Source organism: Mchenga conophoros, linkage group LG7 (genome assembly GCF_057382185.1).
Source record: "Mchenga conophoros isolate Kocher_MC1m ecotype Shallow Benthic linkage group LG7, M_conophoros_male_GT1.1, whole genome shotgun sequence".
NCBI lineage: Eukaryota > Metazoa > Chordata > Actinopteri > Cichliformes > Cichlidae > Mchenga > Mchenga conophoros.
Window position 1 is genome coordinate 41059659 of NC_140532.1, and position 26711 is coordinate 41086369.

At 40.0% G+C, this 26711-nt stretch overlaps 1 protein-coding gene across 2 annotated transcripts in view; it reads left to right on the forward strand.

Annotated features, from left to right (window-relative positions):
* The window catches only part of sardh (sarcosine dehydrogenase), a 44471-nt gene extending 18244 nt beyond the window's left edge, over positions 1–26227 (forward strand). For both annotated transcript variants that reach the window (XM_085279272.1, XM_085279271.1), the window contains exons 10-22: positions 893–979; positions 6335–6425; positions 6571–6712; positions 10037–10120; positions 10365–10478; positions 10844–10982; positions 12001–12114; positions 12913–13060; positions 15728–15821; positions 22777–22939; positions 23150–23318; positions 24129–24264; positions 25263–26227. In XM_085279272.1, coding sequence (XP_085135398.1) covers positions 893–979; positions 6335–6425; positions 6571–6712; positions 10037–10120; positions 10365–10478; positions 10844–10982; positions 12001–12114; positions 12913–13060; positions 15728–15821; positions 22777–22939; positions 23150–23318; positions 24129–24264; positions 25263–25391 — 1610 coding nt within the window. In that variant the 3' untranslated portion in view covers positions 25392–26227. The remainder of the gene's footprint in view (positions 1–892; positions 980–6334; positions 6426–6570; positions 6713–10036; positions 10121–10364; positions 10479–10843; positions 10983–12000; positions 12115–12912; positions 13061–15727; positions 15822–22776; positions 22940–23149; positions 23319–24128; positions 24265–25262) is intronic.
* The last annotated feature ends 484 nt before the right edge of the window (positions 26228–26711 follow it).

Sequence of the window (26711 nt, forward strand, 5' to 3'; positions counted from 1 at the left end):
GCATATATCAATCACCTGGATCACCTGCTGAGAAAGAAAAAAGAAAACAAGCAGAAGAGAACAAGAGTAATAGAATAAACAACATCACAATGATATATATGGGAATATGACAGTAAATACTAAATGTTAAACATTATTGTGCAGCACATAAGATCAACAGAACACAGTGTGCTTTGAGGTAGGAGCCAAAAAGGGTGTAGTTTGTGGGTGTGATCACCCGTGTGTACACCTGTGAGCATGGACGCGCTTGTTTTTTTAAAAGGTTCCTTCATGTAATGATCTGCTAGAGGGTGTGGGGGGGCCACAGCCCCGTCCTCCAGGGCATGAAGCAGGTATGGAGGAGATCAAGACTCCAGACATCCAGCGGCCCCCAGAACACAAGAGACCAAGGAAGACCAACAGAGGGGCAGCCGCGCCACTGTCCCAGAAAGAGCTGAGGAGAGTCCCAGATGAGGGCTCACTCAGCAGCCGCGGAGCAGAAGCCAGGGGGAGTTGCAGTGACGCGCCCGTGAGCTCCGCCGGCAGCCAGCCGTGCCTGAGTGACCCCACCTCCGAAGTGGCCCGAGCGAGCCCCAGGCTCCAGGCCCCGATAAGCGGCCGCCAAGGAGTGAGCCGGTGTGTACCTGGACGCCCATCCCCGGACACAAAGAACCACCAACGCACCGATGTCTGAGGGAGTCCGCCACTGGCAGGGGAAGTGGTGGTAGGGGGGGATAGGCCTCCATACCTCCATCTATCAGTCCTTTTTCTTCTGCATATCCAATTCTGGGTCATGCGTGGACTGCATCCTATTCGAGCTACCACAGGAGCTGAGACTGACTCCTGTGACGAATTGGATAGAAACATTTTGTTCCCACCTTTATCACAAAGTTTCTCTTTGTTATTGTTTCAGAGTCCTTCACAGCAGACCATAAGCCTCTGATGGGAGAAACACCAGAGGTCAGAGGTTTCTTCCTGGGCTGTGGCTTCAACAGTGCTGGTAAGTTCTGCGTCAGCTGACAACTGACAGTCTGAAGAAATAAAATAGTCAGAGGTGAGAAAAGAGAGGAAGGGAGGCAGGGAGTGAGCGAGAATCCCAGAGAGTGCAAAGACATCTTAGATTAAATGGTTAGCTTCATCAACTTTGCCTTAAAGAAACAATACATACACTGCACTCACTGATTATTTATTATAAAGTACTTCATCTTTAATAGCTTTCCCTTGAGGAATCTATGAAATGATTCTATGAAATGATTCCTCAAGGGGTGACAAAGGTCGAAGAAATCTTCTTAGAAAACAAATGGGCAAAAATAATGAAGAAAATAAGGGAAATGGCCAAAGAATTTTTTTCTTAGACTCTGACCTAGCCTTCACCAGTCTCTCAAGGCACAAATGAATAATAGAGTGGTTTTCATTTTTCAGCTTTCATCGAGAACATACACATACACGCAGGCACACACAGAAACAACCCGAGTAACTCCATTACTTCACTCAGGGATGAACTTTCTACTGACATTAGAGAAGGAGGAATGCGAGGATCTCAGCGGTCTGAAAAACAGAGAGAGGGGGCGTAAAGGGTAAAGTAATCACCATAAGCATTAAGACAATTCAGACAAAGCCTTTTTTTTTTCTGCACAAGAGCAAAAGACTATGGGATCCGGCTCTGCAGTCCTGACAGACGCTTGGGAGACGCAGTGAAGTGAAGACCTGATGTGTGGGCATCTCGACACTCATATGTTACACAGACCTCCCTCTTCTGTATTTTCTTTTCTTTCAGAGGTGTAGTTGACTCGCTGCAAATTAATGAGTGGTCCTTGATGTTTACCACTGCTTTTCTATTCCGCAACCACTTAACCATGAAATATTCTGTCCACCACCCTGATCAGAGTACTAACACATCCTTCGAGTACTGCCTCATATTATACCTGAAAACAGTGGTAAAACTTGCCAATAGGCTTCTTCTCATAAAAATAATAAATTGTCATCAGTTTGGATTATTAATTCATGGCAGCTCAGTGAGCAAAAAGCTAAATGTTCAACAACCTCATGTGAGAGGCCGACCCCCATCTGTTATTCTCTGGTAATTAATAACTATAAAGTGAGCTTGGGACTGTTGGCATTACATTTTCTTTTCTACATTTACATAGAAACACAACCTGCCTGTGTGAATAGAGGTGGTTACAATGCTGTCGTACCCATTTTATTTTTTAGTGTAATGCCGGGTACTAGCTCAGTGAAATGGGCCTAGTATTACTAATATCACACCTGAGTCATTTTCACACATGCACAGCAGCCCTGAACTTTCCTAAACATTACATGGTGGAGCTGTGCTGCCTGCTCTATGGTACAAAATCAGTGTAATGTCCCATGTAGCTTATGTGTGAATTAAGCACGTAATTGTCATGCGAATTCACAGACAGTGAGTGGGAGTCGTGAAGCTGGTCTCCTGCGTGTGTTACCCGCTCACCAAAGGGAGTGCTTCCTGTAGTGAGAAGACTATTTGCACGTCTTGCAAGTATATACTTTTAAAAACTAGAGTTTGGGGAAAGCAGCGGTACGACCAGCAGCACAGAGGAGAGCAGGCATCAGTGATGCAGGTACTGTCTAAGTTGGAGATTTAGTATGACGTGTAGATGTATTGCAGATGTGCAGTAAGTGTGGGAAGGCTAAAGCAGCTTAAATAGTGTGCCCTGCATAAGAAACTGGATGTGCAGAAAGGCATTTGGAGCATCAGTTGATGTGGGCTGCCATTGAGATCAGCCGATCTGCTGGGACTGAGCTTGACTTCGTAGCCTGCCTGAACTGTGCTCGATTCGCACTCAGCATCCACACACACAAAGGAAACACTGATGTGCCATGTCGTCCCTTCTTCACACTCTCTGCATCTGTCACTCTTTCTTCCCCTGTCTTTATGCCCCTCTGACAAGGAAACGGCATCTTTCGCATTTCCAGTGACACGGCTGTCTTGGCTCAAGGCCGGGCACGGAGAGGCAGGAAAGTTCAGAGACCAAGGGGTCACTTTTGATAGATAGTCATTGAATGCTCTTTACTTGCTGGAGCTAAATTTGGTCTCCAAGCAATCACCAAGCCTTCAGACTGGTTGAAGTTGTATTTGTTGCCTGGCAACCTTTGGATACTTATTCTTGGTGTCAAACCCATCATGCTTAACATTTAACTGCTCTTGTTTATAAAGGCATTTTTTCTTCTTCTTTCTTTTAAAGCTATGAACTGCAGCCCCTCTTACCCGGCTGCATCCTTGTCTTGCTAACAATCACAGGAATAAGCACCTTTATTATTTCTTATTGTGCACAATAAGAAATAATAAGGATACTGGTGCTGATGTAAATCTTAGAAAAAAAACTGTCTTCTGTTTTTTGGCCAACTTTGTTGGCTCATAAAATGGAAGCATTAGTGTGAACGTGAAGCCAAAAGAGGATCAAATTTCTAACTTAGAAAAATTATTGAAGAGGGCATCACGAAACACACTCTCTGCATTCTGAGGAGAGTATTGTTAATTTCAAGGTGAAGAACATACTGACTCTAAAGTTCTAGTTATTTTAGTGCTGATTATATGTGCTATATTCAAATAACCAAAGCCCTTAAGTAAAGAGTAAAGCATTTGTGGCAGTACTTGACTTTCTATATGTTAGAAGAGAAGGTTAAAAACACTTAAATGTGTGAACTGTAATATATGAAATTGTGTATGAAGTACATGACGTTTTCTCCTTGTTGTGGAGGAGCTTTGGCTCATTCATCTTTACAACTTCGCTTTAGTTCCTCGAGGTTTGCAGGCGTTTGTTAATGTACAGTTCCTACAGCATTTGGGATTATTGTTCTGATGAATGACCCATCTTAGGCCAAGCTTTAGCTATCACACAGATGGCCTCATATCAAGACCAGCATTCAAATGTTTAGCTAAATATGAAGACTAGGATTTTAGAGTACTGACTATCCTGGCTCTGAGGACTAATTCATTTAGTGTATCTTGTTTGTCTAACTTCTGAATAACACATCTTGATATGCAGCACTAAATGCTGTTTTAAAATTTTGGATTAATGCGCTTGCTAATCTGCTGAAGAGGATATTGGAAAAGATTTAAAAAAAACAATTGTGCATGTTTTCCTGCTCTTTCTAAGCATCGGTGGTATTGCTGGCAGCACCGCTGTAAACGTCAAGAAGAAGAATTTGACACCGAGGAGATTAGATGACACATAATGACCGTGAAAGGGGCAAATATTTGCACGGCATAAACGCGAGGAGGAAAAGGGACGGGTTAGAAGGGGACGACAGAATGAGTGGAAGCTCAAGCACGAGGATTTACAAGTATGGAAACTCACACATCAACCCAGTTATCTCGAGTGACATTTATCAGTGCCACCTCGCCTTGCTGGTTGTCCCCACATTGTCTTGGGAGAACTTCATCAACATCCTCTCACCCCTCCTCCCTTTATCGCTCAATCCCTGCACCCATACATCCATCTGTCTAGCAAAACAGCCATTCAACTGTCCACCCGGGCTCGGAGTGACAGTGCCTGCAGATGAGTGAAGTAATGAGAGATAGAGGGAGAGGGGACGCTGTGAGAGATGGAGATGGAGGGATGACAGAGGGTTGCAAGGACACACTGTTCGTGCTGCTGCATATTGATGCTGTGGTTGCAACACATGGGAGAGACATACATACAGCACACACACATACGCTTGATAACTGCAAATTACCAGCAGCACAATGCAAGCGGGGGGTTGCTAAAAGGGCCCAGCTCATTAACCCGACAGTTTTGGGACTTGACAGATAAAATATTGAATTGCTGATGATTGTTTGTTGGTTGGGTTGAAAGATGCACAATGCTGCAGCCACTGGGTGCAGATGATGAGGTCACATTGCTCGGGGGCTCCTGTGAGCAAGAGTCAAAAGATGGAAGAAGGGTTGAAATAACCTTATGTGGATCATGTGCCACATAGGAGCCATAGCAGAGGACATAAACTGCTCTATTTCTCTTCTTTTTTTCCTTTCTTTTCTACAAATTAATGTGACTCTGTCCTCTAGGCGGGATGTAGGTGAGCAAGGGGATTAGAGATCTGCTGTGACTTATTCAGAATATCCACAAAATAGTCTGTTTCTTTAAAAAAAAAAAAAGTTGAGGACAAACATGGGAAAGATGTATATAAGTAACAAAAGAGTGAACTTAGATGATAGTTCTGATGAAAATTTAAATTGTACAAAAGCTTAAAAGACCTCCCCTTTTCCCTTCCTGAGGAACAGTTTCTTGACACCCTTCAGATCATTTCTGATGAGGCTTTGGCGAACAGTAAACAGATCAGAAACATCTCTCCGGTCCTGTTTTGGGTCTTTGCTGCATTTTTCCCTATTTTAAATACTATTCATAGAATAGATAGTTTGTTTTATTCTTTTATTCTTCTTTGGTCCTCCACTTCTTTCTTTGATTCTTTTCGAAGGCCACACTGCACACAGTGCCAGAATGTGAAAAGTCTTTGGAAATCACGTTGCTGGCTTAAAAAACGATTTTGTGTCTGTTGAATTGTGCTATCTTTGGCATTTTCAATAGATTCAACTAAAGAAATCGGGGGAAAAAAAGATGTTTGTGTGATAGACTGCTAGTAACAAAATGCCTAAAGATGAAACTAAAAATAGATTTAGCAAAGTTGTCTGTTATGTGTACTAGTTCATCCTTTTTGGTGGTTACCTGATTGATTTGCAGGTCAGTGTTGAGTGCCTTAGCAAGCAACTAAAAAAAGCATTCCCCTAAAAATGATTAAGGACTGGACTGAAAAGGAGTGATGTTTCTTAAGACTTTTGCACAGTACTATTATTATTATTATTACAGTTTAAAGCTTTGGACATTTGTCTGTGTCCTTTCTTTTTAATTTAAATCTGTTTTAGCATTTATTTTATGGGTTTTGGGTTGTCTTTAATTTCAAACAGTGTGAATAAATGCCTGTTTTTAAATGATCATTATTTTTCCCCCTCTGGTCCTCATTCAGGGACCCACAGGGAACAATTGAATCCAAAGTGGCATCTTTTGTTTGGTTTGACTATCATTCCATCTAAATGTTATTCCCTTGGGCTGTGGAAATTTATCTGACTTTGCATTTAAAAAGCAGTTAATCAGGTACAGAAATATTGGCACTCATAATATTCACAGGCTCCGTCCTTTAACCAAAAAACAAACACATTCAGTTTCAAAAGACAGTAAAGAAGCTATAATCTTCAATTATTTTATTCCACAATTACATTAAACTGGTTAATATTGTTTCAGCATTAATTAAAATGAGCTGAATTTGACCGGGAATGCTTCTCACATCAACATCTCTTTTATCCTTACACCTTCTGTTTCAGGTATGATGCTGGGAGGTGGTTGTGGTAGAGAGCTGGCTCACTGGATCATACATGGCCGCCCTGAAAAGGACATGTACGGCTATGACATCAGGTACATCACTCCACAAAATCTACTCAAAATTCTTCAGATTATCACTTTAGCAAAAGGCAGCAGGAACTGCAGCAAGTTTTAATGAAGTCTGAACGATTGTGACTTTTAATGAGCATCTTTTGAATCCGTCTCCCTTCTTTCTCAGGCGCTTTCATAACTCGCTGACAGACAACAAACGGTGGATCAGAGAGAGGAGTCACGAGTCGTATGCTAAGAACTACTCTTTAGTGTTCCCCTTTGATGAGCCGCTGGCCAGCCGAAACATGAGGAAGGATCCTTTCCACCAGGTAGGTCAGTGGTTTGATCTCCAGTGCAGACAGTTAATCAGTGTTTCATGAGGAGTTCAAGGAAGTGACCCACATGCTTTGTCTTTGTGCTGGGAGTTAGTCACACTCCTTTCAGCTGTGGTGTGAGTCACGGATGAGTTTGAGATAAGCGCAGAAATGATAAAAGAACTACTGTATGAACAGGTAGTCTAGCAAATGGTGACAGAGAGCACAGGACTCATGCACGACTCATAAAAAGTTTAAACCTTTTTATTAAAGTTAGGCAGGCAGAAGCTGGCAAGTAGGTGGGTGAAGGGGAAGAAGCTACGCATGATTTTTTTTTTCTTTTTTTCCTTTGAGATAAACATTAAGCCTAACCTTGGCTTCCTTAAAGCTTTTTTTAGTTGGGTAATCGTCAGGGCATTTACTTACTGTGTCTGTCTTGATTTAGACAAACATGCATGCTGGTTTGTGGACCAATATCCAGTCCATGTTTTTCCCTGCATGTAACTTGACCTGTCATTTCCGATTTCTTCCTTCTGTTACCCGTCTAACTTTTGCACTTTTCTCCTTCAGTCACTCAGTTTTCTTCATCTATTCATTCAGGTTTTTGTCAGATTCACACAAGTCTGCTTCCCTTTTTTCTTCTTCTCGTAATTGTATTGCTTTAGTTATTCTCATTAAAGTCTGCATTTTATGTGTTTCCCCTTTCTTTCTCTTTCTACACTTCTGCTACCACAACATCTGGCTGGCTAGCTGAGACAGAAATGTGCAGATAGAACAAATCTACATATAAATGATGCTGCTGAAACCCTAGCTTGTCACATTTCCATGTGTGTGAATGTCATAAAAGGGACTTAAAAGACTTGTGAGAGATATAGGCATACAAGTGTTTGTAAACTCGAGGTTTGGGACACGGGGATCTCACTTTCTTATTCCGTTGCCTTTGTTCAAACCTAGAGGCAGCTGATTCAAGCAGAAGGCAGTTAGAGGTGTAAGTTATCCCCAGCAGTTACATTTAATAATGCAACCCCTGCCAACATGAATCTAAATGCTACACTTAGTTTCAGTAGCCTGGTCTCAGATGTCTTTCAGCTTCCCCTCCCTCCTGAGCCTGGCACAAACTTTTAATGGGCCCCACTACCACACTTTATGCATTAATGATCCACTTAGACATGCTTTCCTATTCCAGAATTCATTTACATTTAACGGTTGCAATTTGTACCCCCACTCGGAAATGTAGGCATCTTTTCATGAAAGATTATTAACACAAATTCCATTAGTAACATTGCCAATTTGTCTTGTAGCTTATATCGTGTGCTTTCTCAGAGTTTGCTTCGTTTAAATATATGAGGGGGTTTTCAACATCTGGTTTTTGCTCTTCACTATGAAATAAAAATAATTTGTAATCATTATAACTTAAGTTTGCCTTATAGTCATTGGAAGATCTTGTTGTTTACTTGGATCTATGAGTATAGGTTTCTTTGTGTTGAGGAAATAGTAAAATGAAGTCAGATTGAGCAAAAAGTCAGTAAAAAGCAAAAGAATTTAAGCCTTACTTACAGTCATGGTAAAAAGTACATACACCCTCTTTCAATTATAAGGTTTAAATATTATGATTTAATCTGGTCGTTAGCAGATCTTTGAATCAAGGAAATAAAACCTGAGATGAACAACAAGAAGTACCATTTTACACCATGTCATCGTCTATTTAAAAGAAAAATTATCCAAAATGCAAAAGCAGGTTGTGGAAAAAACAAAGTACACCTTACTGCTTCCATAGCAACTAAGAGGGCAAATAGCAGCCAGGTGTTGCTAATCAAATGCACTTGATTAACTGATCAAGTGTAAAGTTTTGGCAGGTCGGGAGTAGTCAGAAATGTGTTAACACAGACATCAATGATAGCGGTGAAGTGACTGTTGCTGCTTTCTGTCTGGGAAGGCTTACCGTGCTATTTTGAAGCCCATCCTTGTACAGTGAGAAAGGTTACTCAGGTGGAGCCAGTCTTCTCGGGGGTGGATGTCCCAGCAAATTCACCCCAAAGCCAGACCGTGCAACGCTCAGAGAAGCTGCATAAACCCAAGAGCTACCTCTCGCGTCTACCGTGGACTCTTCTGTATACTAAATCCACGTATAGGCAAAATTGGGTCATGCGACAGGACAATGATCCCAAGCACAGCAGCAAATCTGTAACAGGATGCGACTCAAGACGTTGCACCGAGTCAGTGCAATGACTGAAGTTTTAAAGAGTGGGCCAAAAAATTCTCTATGGCTAAATCTATTACTTCAGGTTAATAGTGATAAAGGTGGTTTGTATAAGCTTTTGCATCATGGGGTATACACATTTATTTCACACAAAACTAATGACGTGGTGTATTATATAATATAATTGAGAGAGCGTTTACTTTATTTTTTTACCATCCATGACTGTCTAGCACAACAACAAGTAATCTTTTCATGTGTAACACACCTGTGACCTTTCCTATTTAACACAAGACAAAGGTTTAATGTATTGTGGCTCGGAGGTACTTAAGGGTTGGATCAATCGGGGAAGCTATGCAAGTAATGAGACTGTCTAGCTTTAAGAGGCAATATGGGATTATTTCAGAGCACATGCAGGCCATCTCTGACACTGCTGCTCACACGTTTTCTCCACCTCGGTAGCACAGATGGTAAATATAGCCTAGTGTGGGAAGTTTTGGCAAGAGACTGCTAGATGCCTGCTAGGAGCAGAGCATAGCAGAACATACCTACCGACTGTGGGCGACTGTCAGTTTAACAAGGAGCCCTGATATATCTTTTCTAAAGACTGTTCAAGAAATAAGAAGTTTAATATTTCTGCAGCAATTTATGGAAAACTAACAGTGTACTTGCACTCTCATTGATTCCTGTGATGTTAGATTAGAGTTTTATTGTTTAGGCCAGATAATCTTTTCTCTTTTTGACAGAATGTACTGTATTATCTTTATACTGACAATGGATCAAAAGACTGGGTGTGATTGGGGGGGGGGGTTGCTTGTTGTGACTAAACCACAGAGAATTATTATCACAATACCTCTCAGCTAGAGTTTTTCAATTCATGCTGGAGAACAGAGCTTAAAGGAAATTGTAGTTCGATCCACAGGTGTCCAGAAATACAGCATCGACTGTGTTCATGTATGTTTTCTTCTTTTGGAAATTGTCAACTGTTTGCTCCCACTTTCGCCCTCATTTAAAGTGTGAGAGTGTGTCCAAGTTTTGTGTTAGTTCATCATGTTGACCTCTAGTGAATAAATAGCAATTCTTCAAAGACAGACACGAACTGCTTTTGCTGTACTGTGCTCCGTATGTGTGGTTGTTTTCAGGTGCTCACAGAGCAGGGCTGCATGTTCCAAGAGCGGCATGGCTGGGAGAGACCTGGCTGGTTCAACAAAGAAGGACCTGCTCCTGTGAGAAACACACTTACACTGCACATATTCTGAATGCTATACATAGTCGCAGGCACACTTTTATATAATTGCCCCGGTGATATTTTTCAGAAGCCATGCTGGATAGAGGCTGTTAGAACATACTGACTGCCAATAATGGATGATGCTACCACAGTGTCTGGCTCAGTTCTACATCTTGCCTTGTTTCGTGCGAAACCGTAATGATTAATTAGCTTCTAATTGTTTTTTGTGTCATATTGCACAGGTTAAAGACTATGATTATTACGGAGCTTACGATGTGAAGAGGAATGAAAAGTACAAATACGATGAACTGCTAGGTCAAGAGTACACCTTTGACTTCCCTCCACATCATGACGTGGTAAGAGACAGTACTAAGAGTAAATGGTATGTGTGGCTGAGCGTGGGTGATCGATAGTGCAGTATTACCGTGCGGTCAGATGAGTATAAACGCACTGAAGGCTTCTAAGGGGAAGTCGGTGAGTTTAATGGTGTTTAAATGGTATCGAGGGAGAACACACGCTAACTCAGCAGCTTGCAGGATTAAATTAGAGGAGAGAATGCTAACCTTGATTTTAAAATCTCTCTTCACTGCTGTAATGAATGTTGCTTTCAGGGATCTGACAATAACATGCATTCTTCTTAGAAACATCATGCTTTGCAGAGTTGGGACAGTTTGTTTTTATCCTTTTGCTATCATGTTCTTTTTGTTTTATTTTTATTTAGATTAAGAACGAGTGCCTCTCATGTAGACACAGTGTGGCTGTGTTTGACATGTCCTACTTTGGAAAGTTCTATCTCACTGGACCCGATGCCAAGAAGGCAGCTGATTGGCTGTTCACTGCTGATGTCAACAAGAAGCCAGGTCAGAGTAAAAAAAAAAAAACAAGAAAGAAAGATTGACAGAATAAAAAGGGCAGCTACGTGCATAGAGTTATGAAAAAGATGCCAACAAGCGAGGAATAGCAGCCTTCTACACAGGACTAAATACCAGTATGTAATGTGTCTGGTATGCTGTTAACAGTGGCGACAAACGTCTCTACTGCTTCATTTTCTTGTATTCTTGTCACAATCAGCAAACTGACAACCGTGTCTGAATCCTACCATTGTGCAGATATGAAAATGGAAAGCTGCGTTCTTTACATTGCTACTTTTTTGGCCCCAGAGCCTTTCCAAAGGTGAGATCAAGTTCTGAAGAAGTGAGAAGACAGATAATCCTTTTAGTTTTAAGCCTCTCTGTTACTTTCCTGTATGGATTTAAAAAATGTATGACACCGGCATCTGCTGAGGTTCGGCGCACTCGCATCTTTATAACTTGAACCCCCAAGTGTTTTTCTCTTTCTGTTTGTAGTCTTCAGACCTGATTAAAACTAGTAATAACATACTTTCTAAGAGTGCATGAGGGTCTGTTAAAGACAGCCTGTATGACTAGGTCTGTTTCTACCTCCATCTGTACATGTGTGGTCAAGTGCCACTGCATTGAAATCATTCCAGATTTGGAAAAAAGAAATACATTTCTTGTTACTTATCACAGAAAGCAAAGTCAAAACAGCTAGAAGTCTGAGCTAAAGTAAAATGAAAACCAAGGGAAAGGTTAACCCCTCTTTTTGATGAAAGAAACAATCAATCAAAACAATACTTTTGCACAGTACTCTGCTACAAAAAAGCAGAGTTTTATGAGTTAAGAGGATCAGAGCCACGATTATTGTTCCTTCAGAACAACTAAGTTGTGAACTTAGTGTCAGTACACTTGAATGTATTAAATATTCATCCCTGTTCACACATAGAGCACGCTTCCATCAGTATGTTTCCACTCAACAGCATGCTTAAAATACGTCTGCAAAGTCTGCAGCACGTATTAATTGTTTGTGTGTGTGTTGCAGGTACCACTGTGTATACCTGCATGCTGAATAAAAGAGGAAGGTCAGAGGCCGACCTGACTGTGAGCAGACTGGAGCCTGGTGTGGCCAACCTGCCCCTGGCACCAGAATCCAGCGGTGAGAAATAGTGTGTAGACGTGTGTGTTTCACAGTTATTTGCTGCACTCTTTACCTATTACTGTTATTTCATTCATCTCCCTATCTCCGCATCACTATTTGTCAGCTTAGCTGTTGTATTTTGTTTATTGGATTTAATAATGTGCTATTCTGTTTTATCTTATTTCAGACTTATTGTTATTTTTTTCTCTGTTATTTGTGGTTCTTTCGCCCAATCAGTACTGTTTATCCACATTTATTAATTATTTTTACTCTTGTCTCACTCAAGAAAAGAGAATATCATGAAAGATGTGTCTCCTTTTGACGTTACACCGCAGTAGCTTGTTTCTTTATGTTGTCATTTTGACTCCACTACATCAAAAAAAGCCTGGAAAATAACATCTGTTCAGGTATCCCTTATTTCTATTACCACAGCTGCTGATTGAAAAACCCCAGGGAGCACATGAATCACAGGAGATAAATTAATTTAAGTAATTAATGTTGCGTAATGACATCTTAGGTGGGAAGCGGCAATTAAAATGCCATGAAAAAGTTGCTGCCGCTCTATTAATTATGCAAATTTCTTGACAAGTCCTGCTGAATATATCTACATAAAGTAAGTGGAAGGATTCAACAGAGTCAACTTTCAAAACATCTTAATGTAATAAACTCTGTTATCTCATCATCAGATCACCTAATGTAGCTGTCAGCTGAGATTCTTCACACTTGTGATTACAAACTGTATGCTATAGATAAAGTGGTTTCATGTGTCTTTCTCTTTCTTATACTTGACCTGATCGCCATCTGACTTTGCTCCAGGTGATGCATATTACCTGGCCATTGGAGGCGGTGTGGCAGAACACAACTGGAACCACATTAAAACAGTTCTTCAGGATCAAGGCTTTCGCTGCCAATTGACGGACCACTCTGAGGACATGGGGATGATCAGCATCCAGGGGCCCAAAAGGTGAGGAAAGCAAGAGGGTTAGAAGTGAATGTTAACTCTGGAATGACTTATATCCAGATGAGAAATGAACAAGAGAACAATTGAAGGTGTGTATCCAACTGTTAAGAGACTATAGGGTACTGAGACCTTTGATATCAACTCTGACCTGCAAAATCCTTGTAAACCTTGTGAAGTTCAGGACACCTGGGGTACCTTGCTCAGTATGCAGTCTACTACTGCATGATACCACCTCATCGTACATTTATTGGTTAGATTATTTTTTAGGGCTTCTCAAGTTCACTCTTCTGCACCTCAGAGCTGAAAATAATAAATCCCATGAAGGTTTGCATCAGCTTCCAAGTTGAACACTAGTGATGAGTTTCAAGGATTAAGTGTTAATTCTGCTGGCTTACATAAATAATTTTCAATAGACTCTGTCAATGATGCAGTTTGTCAGAGATTTTGAGAAAACGGGTGCAGTGATTTATTGAAACATGTGCAGACACAACGGAAATCCATTATATAAGGCAAAAACAGAGTTGCACTAATGGAAAGTTCTGCAGGCTTCTTGATGGACATTCAAAGCTCTTCTTTGGATGCTGGATGATTTTTGCTCGCTTCAAGATGATCACAAGCTGCTTCAATAATGTTGAGATTTCAGATTTCAGTTCATCACTCCATAAGACCTGTTGTGACATAGCAATTATTTCTTCAGCTTCAACCATCAACATCAGCTTGATTTCTTAATCTACGGATTCAAATTTGTGCACGGTGCAAGTAAAAATCTTACTGCAGATATGGAGGGAGATCAATGTTTTCTTTATCCTTCCCACAGTTTCCCTTTGCTCAACACTCAAATAGTGAAGCTACACCACCTTTACCTATTCCTTATCTTATTCTCTGCACTCCACATCTATCTTTTTCTTCCCCTCTCACCTCCTCTCCTCCCCAGCTCACCGCCCTCTGTCTTTGTTCTTCCCTCTCACCAGCAGCAGGGTTAGTCCACTCCGTTCCCTGTGTGGGTTTTGTCGATTTTTTTTTTTCTTGAGGCTTTGCTTCTTTCTCCTGTTCTCCTAAGTTTCTTTTCTCTGTCTCTGTGGATTGTATCCACTTCTTTCTCACACACACCCCCTGTGCTCAGTGTCATCTTCACTTTTTTTTCCTAGGTTTTTCTATCCCTCTTGCTTTTATTGCTTACGTCAAACTGGAAACCACTGCGTCACTGCTAGATAGTCCAGTATGTGCTCTGTGTGTATGTGCTCTCTATGTGTGTGGTGTGTGTGTGTGTGATTTTTATATGCTCATACACACAAGACAATATCTATGATGATTACGGAGTTCATTGACTTTTCTTTAGCATCCAAAGCACATTTATTTCATGAGTGTGCATATTTTCACCCGTGAGAGAGAGTGTGTGTGTGTGTGTGTGTGTGTGTGTGTGTGTGTGTAATTTAGAAAAGACTGGCATCTGTGTTGCCTCTCTGCGCACATTACTGTAATCATTTTTAGCTCCTCTGTATTGTTTTTGCCACGTTTGAGAAATTCAGCATTTTGGGGGTTTTGTTTTCTTACGAAGCAAATTGATCCCTTTAGAGCATGAGGAGAGGAGCGATTGCAGCATTTATGGAAATGTGTTTGCCCGTGTTTTCCCTCCCTGAGTCGTCTCATTCAAATTCACTCAATAAGGGAGTCTTTAAACTTGCAGCCTTTCTCTCATGCAGCTTTGGCAGTGTGTTCCAGTGGGCAAAAGTAGTGCTTAACCACTCGCTTTTGCAATTATGCACCTTGTGCGCTGTATAATGGATGAAATTATGTGACGTCCTTTAATCGAGCCTTGTTTGTGTGGATGCGGATTCTCAGACGCACAGCTGAGAGCCACAGTGATGCGGCAAGTAGGAGAAACAAATTGGTAGTTGCGAGTGCCCCTTTTGCCAAATACGCAAACACACATACAAAACAGAGCAATTCACTGATTATATATAGCTAATTAGCCTTTGCTGTTGGGCTCTTAAGTTCAGTGAGAAAGGGATGGGAGGAACTGGAAAATGGCACAAAAAAAATTATTATTAGCCCCACACATGCATTGAGACCTCCACACATACATATGTTAGAAACCCTACATATTCCAGCTATATTTCTGCAGGGAATTTTAAGAGCATTCGTTTTTTTTTTTGTTTTTTTTTTTCCGCATTTATTTCTTTTGAATTAGAGGACACCCCTCCAGTTGCATTTCTAACCCTTCCCCTGAAATCTTCATCCCTGGCTTCTTGCCACAATATTACAAAAAATATCTCTTTGACGAGGCCTCACACATTGTATTCTCTACCTGCCCACTCACAAACATACAAATGTACAAGCAGCACAGTGAGCTAAACTTAGCCCCCCCCCCCTTTTTTTTTTTTTTTTTGTTACTGTTGACTCATTTTTTTTATGTAATATTGATTTTGTGTGTGTGTGTATGATTGTGGGAGAAGAGCTGGTACATTTTTGGATTGTTCCAGCATTATTTGTGCTGGTAAAACGTATACCAAAATATAAAAATAAATACATAAAAAATGTCAACAATAATTGTGTTTCTGCACTCTGGTTGCACAAATACAGAAAATGTGTTGAATGACTGCCAGAGTTTCTTCTTCCTCTTATTGGTGTTTTTTTTGTTTTTTTTTTTTTCTTTTCCCTTTTTTGCAGCCGGGAGGTATTACAGGAGGTTTTAGACACAGACCTGAGCAACGAAGCTTTCCCCTTCTCCTCACACAAAGTTGTTATTGCAGCAGGACATCAGGTGACAGCACTCACACACCCGTTACATGCACACACACATGTACACGATGGATGCTCTACATTTCTCTGCTTCAAAATAACCCTGTCTGTCTTAGTTAAATGAAGAATGCAGTTAATTAAAAATGCCACTATGCAAATTGCATGCTGTTGAGTGAAACGGTATTTTCTTTTCTTTTTTTATTTAAAAGGTTCAGTCATCAAAGATTGTACACTGTGTGTAGGAGGAACAGATGGTGTGTCTCAAGGCGTCCTTGTGACTTCCTTGCATGTCGAGTCTGTCCAAAATTTATGTATTTTTTTTCACATTCTACCTTTTCTTCCTCCGTCCCTGAGGTCTACTGACTCAAAACAAAGTTTATAAGGCCGTGGCTTAGAAGGACATGGGAAACTCTTTGTATTCATACCATGGTACAAATAAAAGACCAATCGCGATTTTTAAAACATTTGGTTGGTATCTTAAGGGAGGGATGGAGGTGCAGTTGCTATAAAGGAAAGGGAAAAGGAGCAAAAATGATGCTCATGTACTCATTTTTAGCTGTCTTTTTATAAATTTTTCAAGAGGTGATGCAGTTAAGTGTGATCAGCCTCTGCCTTTGACCTCCACAGACTTCCTGCCCTCAAAAAAAAGAAAAAAGAAAAAGAGCATGTTGTACTAACACATGCAGCGACACATATGTCCACACACATACTCGCTCTCTTAGTTGGTCTTGCATGAATTATGCAGCGCTCTGGTGGTTGCAGTCAGCATCTTCTCACAGCTCTGCAGGAGTGTTTGTGTTGCTTGTGTGCAAGTGTGCCACTTGTGCTGTCTTCCAGCTGGTTTCTGGCCTTGTCTGGGTGACATTTTAATGGCTGCACTGCTGTGAGACCAGAACCCTCTGCTCCCCTCATAGCTCATTAGACTCTCTCGCTCTCTCTCTTTCTCTGTCTCTCGCTCTCTCCTAATAGCAAATGTGCAGCGGGATGGAGGGAGATACAAATTTATGTGTAGATGCAGTCTTGTACATATGTCAGCCTTTTAGCTATCTGTCTTTGATTTTTTCCAGGTAAATGTATAATTGCTGGTCACTCATGTGCTTCAGGGTGTATTTTGAATATATGCAGGCATACATGTACCTTCCCCAGAGCTTCATGCGTACATATGGGACTCAGGGTGATCCCTACATGGCCAGATGGCCTGGCTGTCACTACACCTACTGGGGAAACTGTTGTTTTCTCTCCACGTTTTTTTTATTTTATTTGCTCTCTCTCATATTTTTTTAAAATTTTTTTTTTTAGATGTGATCTTTCCATCTCCTTTTCTCTCACCTGAATTTGATGTGATTTCATTTTAAAGAGCAATATGGGATTTGTCACCTGTGTGTTCTCATATTGTTTCATTGTAACATTGTACACTCACTCGCCACCTTGTTAGTTACATCTGTTCAACTGGTCATTGCTGAAAATATCTAATCAGTCAGTCATGTGGTAGCAAATCGACACATTTAGGTATGCTGTTGACCTGCAAAACAAGCGCGTCCATGCTCACAGGTGTACACACGGGTGATCACACCCACAAACTACACCCTTTTTGGCTCCTACCTCAAAGCACACTGTGTTCTGTTGATCTTATGTGCTGCACAATAATGTTTAACATTTAGTATTTACTGTCATATTCCCATATATCATTGTGATGTTGTTTATTCTATTACTCTTGTTCTCTTCTGCTTGCTTTCTTTTTTCTTTCTCAGCAGGTGATCCAGGTGATTGATATATGCATTTTTTTTTCTTTTTTCTTCTTTTTTTTTTTTTCTGCTTATTCTGTTGGTTTTTGTCTTTTGCCCTTCTCCCCCGTCCCTCTTCTCAGCTGTTTTTCTTTCCCTCTTTCTTTCTCCCCTTCTTTCCCCCAGTCAAGTCTGTCCCATGTTCAGTAAGTGAAAATAAAATAAACAATAAAAGGTGAATCAAATGGACCATTATGGCAAGGCTGGGATGGTCAATTTGGTAAAGTAAATCCATTGGGCATCTTTCTTTGCCTTTAGACAACAATTCTGATGGCAAAAGAGCCAAACGGGACAGGCAAAAAAAAGCAAAAAAAAAAGCATCGGAATGAGGAAGACAGATGATTTATGTGACTTTGAGAACTGAAGATCTACTGTACTGGGATTTTCCCCAGAGAACCATCTCTAGGGATTGATCTTAAAAAGAGAAAATAACCAGTATGTCTGAGCAAAAATGGCTTGTTGATGCTTTGCTCGAGGCCAGGAGAATGGTCATACTGCTCTGGGCAGATGGGAAGGCAACCACTTGTTACATTCGAGGTAGGCCGAAGATCATCTCAGAGTGCCGAACATTGAGGTAGATGGATCTGCAGCAGCAGAGGACCATTGTACAGGTGGCACTCGTGTCAGCAGAGAACAAGAAACTGAGCCTACAATTTGCGTTAGCGCTCCAAAATTAGACAATAGAAGTTTGGAAAATCATTATCTGGTCTCAGTCTGAATGTCTGCTGTGAAATTTAGATGGGGCCAGAATTTAGAGTAAACAAAATGAAAACATAGATCCATCCTGCCTTGTATCAACAGCTTGAGGCTGGTGGTGTTATAATAGGGGTGGGGGCATTTTTTTTGTTGACACATTTAGGCTTCTTAGCACCAACTGAGCTTTGTTTAAACACAACAGCCTACCTGAGTATTGTTGCTGACCATGGCAATATGGAGACATATTGCCACTGAACAATATGTTCCCATATTGAACAAGCTTCTGGTTGTTCAGTGGAACAACCAGAAGCTTTCCTACACAACCAGGCTCCACCATCAGCCCACAGCCAGGCTCCACCATCAGCTAGCAGGTCCAGCCAGCAGGCCACAACCAGGCTCTACCACAGGTCTATCAGGTCTATCTGTCAGTCAGCATGTTATCCTCAGTAGTCTTTTTTTCCTTTGTTTTTATTGACAGCTTTTTGTCTACATGATGTCTGTGGAGCAAGAAAAACCATACTTCTTACTCCTCTCAAAGGGAACAAGGTGGGATTTTACATCTTTTAAGCTTCTCAAACGTGATCATCAGCAGAGATCTCATTTTAACTGATTTATTCCATATCACTGGTTTATTTCCCAATTCTCTCACCCCCCAAAGAGATTGGGCACTAAGAGAAATCAGTCTGTAATCCTACAAAAAAAAATCTGTGAAAAGAAAATGTTTTATTGTTCTTCTGCTTCTTTTATCTGGAAATGTGCAACCTATCCCGGTCCAGATTGCAAATGCTTAAGTACTCCTTGTGATTTTAAAACTCGAACAGGTCTTGGTATCACTCATTTACATGTCAGAAGTCTTCTTCCCAAACTTGATTTTGTGAAAGTTTGGATGAAAGAGTTAGATACCAATATTCTTATAGTATCAGAAACCTGGCTTACAAAATCGATTACTGACAAAGACATTGCAATAACAGGCTATAATCTTTTCCGTTGCGACCACCTCAGAAAGGGTGGCTGTCAAGAGATTTATTTTAAAAGACACTTCTAAGAGTGAAGACACACACACGCTGCAGATTTTACTTGCAAGGGCGGTCACAGAGCGCTCACACGAGAGTGGGGGGCCCTGTGATCAGCGCTCTGTTCTTGCACTTGTCTTTATTTATTTTATTTTAGTGTGTGTGTGTGTGTGTGTGTGTGTGTGTGTGTGTGTGTGTGGTCAGTCAGAACTGGGGAAGATTCAGATAGAAATATCAGAACACGTTTTATAAAGAACAATCAGTTCTGCATGAAGAAAGGTCATCATGCAGTATTCTATCACACGTAAACTTATATCATTAAAAGCTTATACTGACTACTAAATACAATTTTCCATTGAGAGTGGCGGTGTTGCAATTTATGTAAAAAGCAAATTCCATGTTACTGTCTCTCCCTTTGCTGAAAGGAGGTGATCCTTCAGATGTTACTACAGGCCCATATCTAAATTGTGTGTTCTAGCAAAAGTTCTAGAAAAGTTCATTAGTGAACAACTGAAAGACTTTTTGGACAAAAATTCCTTTCTTTCCCAACATCAGTCAGGATTGAGAAAACAACACAGCACAATAACTGCTGCTATTAAAGTGGTTAATGACATCGTTAATTTAATGGACTGCAAAAAATACTGTGCTGCTCTTTTTCTTGACTTGTCAAAGGCTTTTGATACAGTTGACCATGCTATTTTATTAAATAGACTAAACAATATTGGTCTATCTGTAAATGCTGTAAGTTGGTTTTCAAATTACTTGTCAGCAAGAAAACAGTGTGTCCGTGCTGCTGGGTCTTCTTCCTCTTTTCTCCCAGTATCCAAAGGAGTTCCACAGGGCTCCATATTAGGGCCATTGCTATTTTCTCTTTACATAAACAACCTTTGTGATAATTTGTCAAATGCAGCATTTCATCTTTATGCAGATGATACAATTATTTATTGTTCATCCCCTTCAGTAGCACAAACCCTGCATTTTCTGCAGTCTGCCTTTGATATAGTTCAGTCCCATTTAACTCAACTTAAGTTGGTGTTAAATCCAGATAAATCCAAGTTCATGTTATTCTCAAATGGCAAGGAGTTGTTAGCTACGTCTCCTAAGATTAAAACAATTCAAGGAACTGAAATTGAAATGGTCACACCTTACAAATATCTAGGGATCATTATAGATCAGAATTTGTCATTTAAAACTCACATCCAAAGGCTTGTGTCGAAGTTAAAACTAAAACTAGGTTACTTTTTTAGAAATCAATCCTGTTTCTCCCTCCAAGTGAGAAAACATTTGATTCATAGAACTTTTTTACCTTTATTGGATTATGGTGACCTGCTTTTTATGAATGCACCTGCCCACTACCTAAAGAGGTTGGATACTGTGTACCATTGTGCTTTACATTTTATTACTGGCTATGGAAATCGTGTACATCATTGTTCTTTGTATGCTGCTGCTAAATGTCTATCTTTGCATATTCGCAGACTCTCCCATTGGTTGATCTTTATCTATCTCTCGTTGGGCTGGTTCCATCTTATTTATGTGTTTATATGTGTAAAAACCACAACCAGTACAGCCTTTGTTCCCATAATACCATACAATTGATTATCCCAAAAATCTGAACAGAATTGGGGGGAAAGGCTTTTAAATACGCTGCCCCTGCTTCCTGGAATAATCTGCAGAAGGAACTGAAATTATCAGAATTGGTTACCTTAAAGGAACGAGAGAATAACTCTTTTACTCAATGTGATTGTTTTTAATGTACTCTTAATTTGATCTGTTATTGTATATTTTACACATGTTGGTATGGGATATTGTATTTGTTTTAAATGTTATATATTTATGTGGTATGTGTATTTTAACTTTTGTTGCCATGATGCCAGGTCTCTCTTGAAAATGAGATTTTTAATCTCAATGAGATTTTTTACCTGGATAAATAAAGGACTAATAAAAAATAAATAGATCCCATTATGACCACTGTGCACCCATCTTCTGAAGGCTACTTCCAGCATGTATCGCATCATGTCACAAAACTTAAATCATCTCAAACCAGGGTGTTGAACATGACAATGACTAATGACTATACTCATGGTCAGATCTCAATCCAACAAAGCACCTTTGGGTTGAATCAGGAGATTCACATCATGGATTTGTAGCCAAAAAAATCTACAGCAGCTGTGTGATGCTGTCATGTCACTACGGACCAAAATCTCTGAGGAATGTTTTCAGTGCTTTGTTGAATCTGATACAAATTAAGGCAGAGAGTCAGTCTTGTTATGATTAAGTGGCATATTCTGGATTTTTAAAGCTGTTACTGATAATGCAACTTGATTTCAGATCTTTACATGTATTGCTTGTTTTGTTTTGTTTTTCCTCCCTGGTGGTTAACGTTGTAATGAAGACACATTGCCATACTTAATTATAATATATAACATGTACATGTACTGGGACTTCTTGTTACATTACTGACACATTATATATATTATTGTAGTGAAAAGGGAACTGAAGGAAGAACTTTTTATTTTCATCTCATACAACTTAAAAAAAAAAAGTTAAGATGGACTGTTTATCAAAGATAGACATTGCCTGGTAAATGTGACATCATCTCAGAAAACACTGCCGGGGTTAGCACAGATACCTGCTATATGTAAAATGATACATTTCATTTTTCAAATGCTGAGGTTGGCGTTAAAACAGCAGTGCTAATAATAATAATGCAGACTTTTAGCCTGCAGTTTTTCAGTGCTTCAAGCCCAAAGCTATCTACATGGTTTAATCTTATTTCACTCCCAGTTAAAAATGAAAATGGCTGTCACTGTTGTAGTAAACTGCATAAAATATTGGATTATTATAACCACTACATGGCCATTCTGCTGGCTGACATTTTTGCTTTATTAATTTCACACAGTTTTCTGTAAGGGTGTGAGGGCGCTTTAGCTTACATAATACCATAGAAGAAGAAACAGAAGGAGAAGATTTGTGTGCAGATTTTCACTTTGCAAAAATGAAATGACAGGATACACAGTCTGTACTCGCAGTCTTCATCAGTTGTCAGAAGGTAAACAGATTGCAGTTGCTTCTCCTGAGCCGTTCGCTGGAGTTTTTTCTCCTCTTCCCTTTTCTGCATTTGAACGTTAACACGATCTTTATTGAAAAAGACAAACTATAAAGAATGACACACAGATTGCAAAATGCTTTCCATTTTCCTTTTGATTCATAGCAACGTCTTTCATGCCTTCAGTATGATTGTATTTTCCCTCCTGTCCTTTCTTGTGCACCTTGTATCTTCGTACATCTATCCTGATTTTTCTCTTCTGTTTTCTGGCTTTCTGTGAAGCTGCTTTTGGTATTAAAATGAATTCCATGTAAATTTGGGCCTCAAGGATGAAGTGTGTTTGTGCATGAATGAGCACAAAAAGAGTATGGCAGCTCGGTCCTCTTTGTGCATCTCTCCATCTTCTAAGCCTCTTCTCTGACCCCTCTCTCATCACAGGTGCGAGCTATGCGCCTGTCATTTGTCGGAGAGCTCGGCTGGGAGCTGCATATTCCCAAAGATTCCTGCCTTCCAGTCTACCGTGCTGTCATGGCTGCTGGTGCAAAGCACGGCATCATCAACTCAGGCTACAGAGCCATCGACTCGCTCAGCATAGAGAAAGGTAACTTGTATTTAAAGGTCATAAATCTATAACTATAATATCCAATCTAGCTCAGGTAGGATTTAACTAGTAAACAAAACAACTGAGTCTACATTTCTTTTAATAATCATCCAGCATGGAACTCAGCCAAAGTTTACTTTTAATAATATTGTACCAAATATGCAGGAAACATGGCTTTTACTCTAATCTTTTGTGTTTCTTGTTTTTAAGGGTACAGGCATTGGCACGCCGACCTGCGCCCTGATGACACACCACTGGAGGCGGGGCTAGCCTTCACCTGCAAGCTGAAGAGTTCAGTCCCTTTCCAGGGTCGTGATATGTTAGAGAAACAGAAGAAGGAGGGACTGAAGAGGCGCATCGTCTGCTTCACCACTGATGAGTCAGTAGAGCTTCTGTCGTGACATGATATTTTAGTCATCAGAAAGAAATTAAGAAAATTAATTAAGGGGGGGGCATTTATAGATGTAATTTAAATATTTTCAGCAGCACAGCAACCATCCATGTTATTCCCAGGCAACAGGATCATTATATTTAAAGATGGTGCAGTGAATAAATGTAACATTGATTTGAAAAATCAAATAAAATCAAATATGTTTTATTCCAGAGCGAAAGATGGGAACAGGTGAAGCAGTTTATAAATGTTATCTTTAGATATATTATGTTTAAGTAGTTCTGACTATTAATATTTAAGATTCATAACCTTATTTTATGAAGTAAATAATACACCAAAAAAAATACAAATCTTTTCATTTTCTGAGACCTGAGACTGTATTTATACACCAAACAACCACATTATTAAAACCACTGACAGGTGAGATGAATAACATTGATTATCTCGTTACAGTGGCAGTTGTCAAGGAAATGAGGTATTTTAGGTTGCAAGTGAACAGTCGGTTATTAAAGTTGATGTGCTGGAAGCGGGAAACTCTGACCGACTGACAGCAGTCAGTTGTGATGGCGGGGTCTGAGTTTCTCAGAAAGGTCTTGTGGGCTGTTACTGGTATGCACTGGTTAATATTTATCAAAAGCGGTCCAAAACAAACAAATCCAGTGAAACGGCAACAGGGTTGTATTGTTGAAAACTTGACACTGCCTCCAGTCTTTCATTGTCAAATGTCAAAATCTTTGCAACATTGTTTTGAGATAAAGCTGTTATCATTATCTGCATCTCTTACTCTGTGGCTTTTAGGAAAGTCCCGATGTTTGGTCTGGAGGCTATTTACCGCAATGGTGTTCCTGTTGGTCACCTCCGACGTGCCGACTATGGCTTTTATATCGACAAAACTATTGGTTATGGATACATCCGCAATCCAGATGGAGGAGTGGTAAGTGCCTTAAAAGCACCAACACACTGCAGTGCCCACACTTATTCTGACCACATTCTCTCCCGTTTTCCAGTGTTTGTGTTAAAATATGAAAATGGCAGAGATCTGCGCTGTTGTGAAAAAAATGTGTCGAGTTTACTAAATCCTTGAAAGTAAAGTGCAGAAAACTAAAATGATCACACGAGCCGTTGTCATAACTGAATATCAGACAGCTTAGATTAGTAGCTAAGGTTGCGTGCAGCAGTTGACTTCTGTGATTTTAATATCTGCTTAGATATGTGTCATATGTCCCTGCATGTATTTCTGCATTTAAATTCTTCTCAAGGTTTTTCTTTGATTAGTAATAAACAAGTAGTATGCACGCGTATGGTTAGCGTGAGGCTCCAGGACATGGAGCATGTGTCTGTCAGCGAATGAATTCGAGACACGGTGACAGATTAGTGGGAGAGTCGGGGAGTCAGTCAGTGAAAATTAGCACTTGGTGTTACGAGCGAGCTGACACTGAGTCATGAGGGAATTGATAGCTTCCTGTGCTTTAAAACTCCTGCAGTCACATTGTCCGTTCTGGAATAATCTGCCTGCTCGGAGCAGTATTTTATACAACCAACAAGTAATGGTGTTCCTCCTCTATGACTTGTCAGATTTTTGTGATACTTGCACAAAAGCATTTACAACCAAACTGTGCTCAGGGTCAGGGTTTTATTTGTCATCTTACGGACTATATACAGAACCATCCATCACAAATCGCACAGTCACAAATGGCATTTGTATGCAATTTGTGAATTGTGATGGATCGTGAGCCTGATGAGCTGCTCCGTCATTCTGGTTTACAAAGTACGTGGATTCTTGCTCATCTCTTTTTGCTCCCTTGTCATTTTCATCTTTAATGTGTCCTTGTTTGACACATTTGAAATTCTCCTCCCCATACTTGCTTATCGTTCTGTCTTTTTTGTGTTTTATGACTTATCATTTTCTCTCACCGTCTCTTTCTTCATCAGGTTAGCGCTAACTTCATAAAGAGTGGTGAGTTTACCCTGGAGAGGATGGGAGTAGTATACAAGGCCAAAGCACACCTCAAATCTCCTTTTGACCCTGAGAATAAGCGTGTCAAGGGCATCTATGATTGAGATCAGACCACACATGTAAAAACTGACGGAAAAAACACCAGCTACAGAACGGCACCAGAGGTGGAGGGATTTACAACCTTTTGTACGAGCAGCTGTTTTTGTCTTCTGTCAAATACAAGTTCATCTCAAATGTTGTTAATTTTGTTCTGATTTGATGGGACTCATGTGCATATGATCGATTTTATGCTCATTTGTAAAATGTTGCATGTTGAAAGCTGGTGAAAAATGTGCATCAGTAAAAATCAGATATGACTGGATTGTTAAGGGTGCTTCTGTTTCTTGTCTCCACGTTTTTATATCCACTCTGAGAGTAATAGCACACTGTTTGAATCGTCATGCAAGTACTAATACCATGAAAACGTTCAAGGGATACACTGATCGTATTATCTCTAAGAGTCGAGGGATTTGTGGTCCAGATTGCCTTCATCTTTCCAGGGTTTAACTTAAGAACTTTAATAACGGATGATGTATTTCAAACTGTTTTTCTTTTTTTTTTTTAATAATAACTAAAACATCTGTTGGTTGTTTATGTCAAAGGATCAACAGCCAGAAATAGTAAAGACAGTTAACTCTTAATCTGCAACTAACCCTGTTAGTAGAGTTTTCAGTGCAACTCTTTGAATAGAACTTGGTCGTGTGTGTGTGTGTGTGTGTGTGTGTGTGTGTGTGTGTGTGTGTAACAGTACAAACAGCTGATACAACAGATATTTGGATGTTTTTATCCAAAGTAAATATCAATAAATATACTTCTCAGTTTTTGGGAAGGTCCTTTGAAAAAGCTAATCAGGCTGAAGAGAAAGCTATCCTTTATTAGAAGTACTTTGATATTAATGGCGGTGTTAATTTGACCTTTTACTTGGTTATACTAATACTCTGTAATGGGGAGTAAAATTATTCTCATAACAATACAGACATTTACAGAGAATACAATAACTGTTTGTGCTGATAATGATGACAAAATCCAGATGTTTTTTTTTTTTTTGGTTCTCTAAATCTGAAGCAGTCATCCTGGGAGAGAAAGGAAGGCAAAAAAAAGAAACACCCAAAGGCACGACGTACCAGGGAAACAAGACACTAATGAAGTAGAATAACAGAAGACAGCAGTTTTCAGAAAACACTTTTGGGAAAAGATCTCCTTTGTCTTCTGATCCGTCCCCTCATGGTCATGGCATTATGTGTTAATGTACCGCCTTTTGTTCTTTAACAGATAGAAGTTTGCTAAATAAGGCGAGCAGTTAATTTATGCATAGGTAAACCTCTCATTTTATCTTTGCTATAATTCCTAAATATTTAAATTTGAAACTAATAGTAACGCAAGAC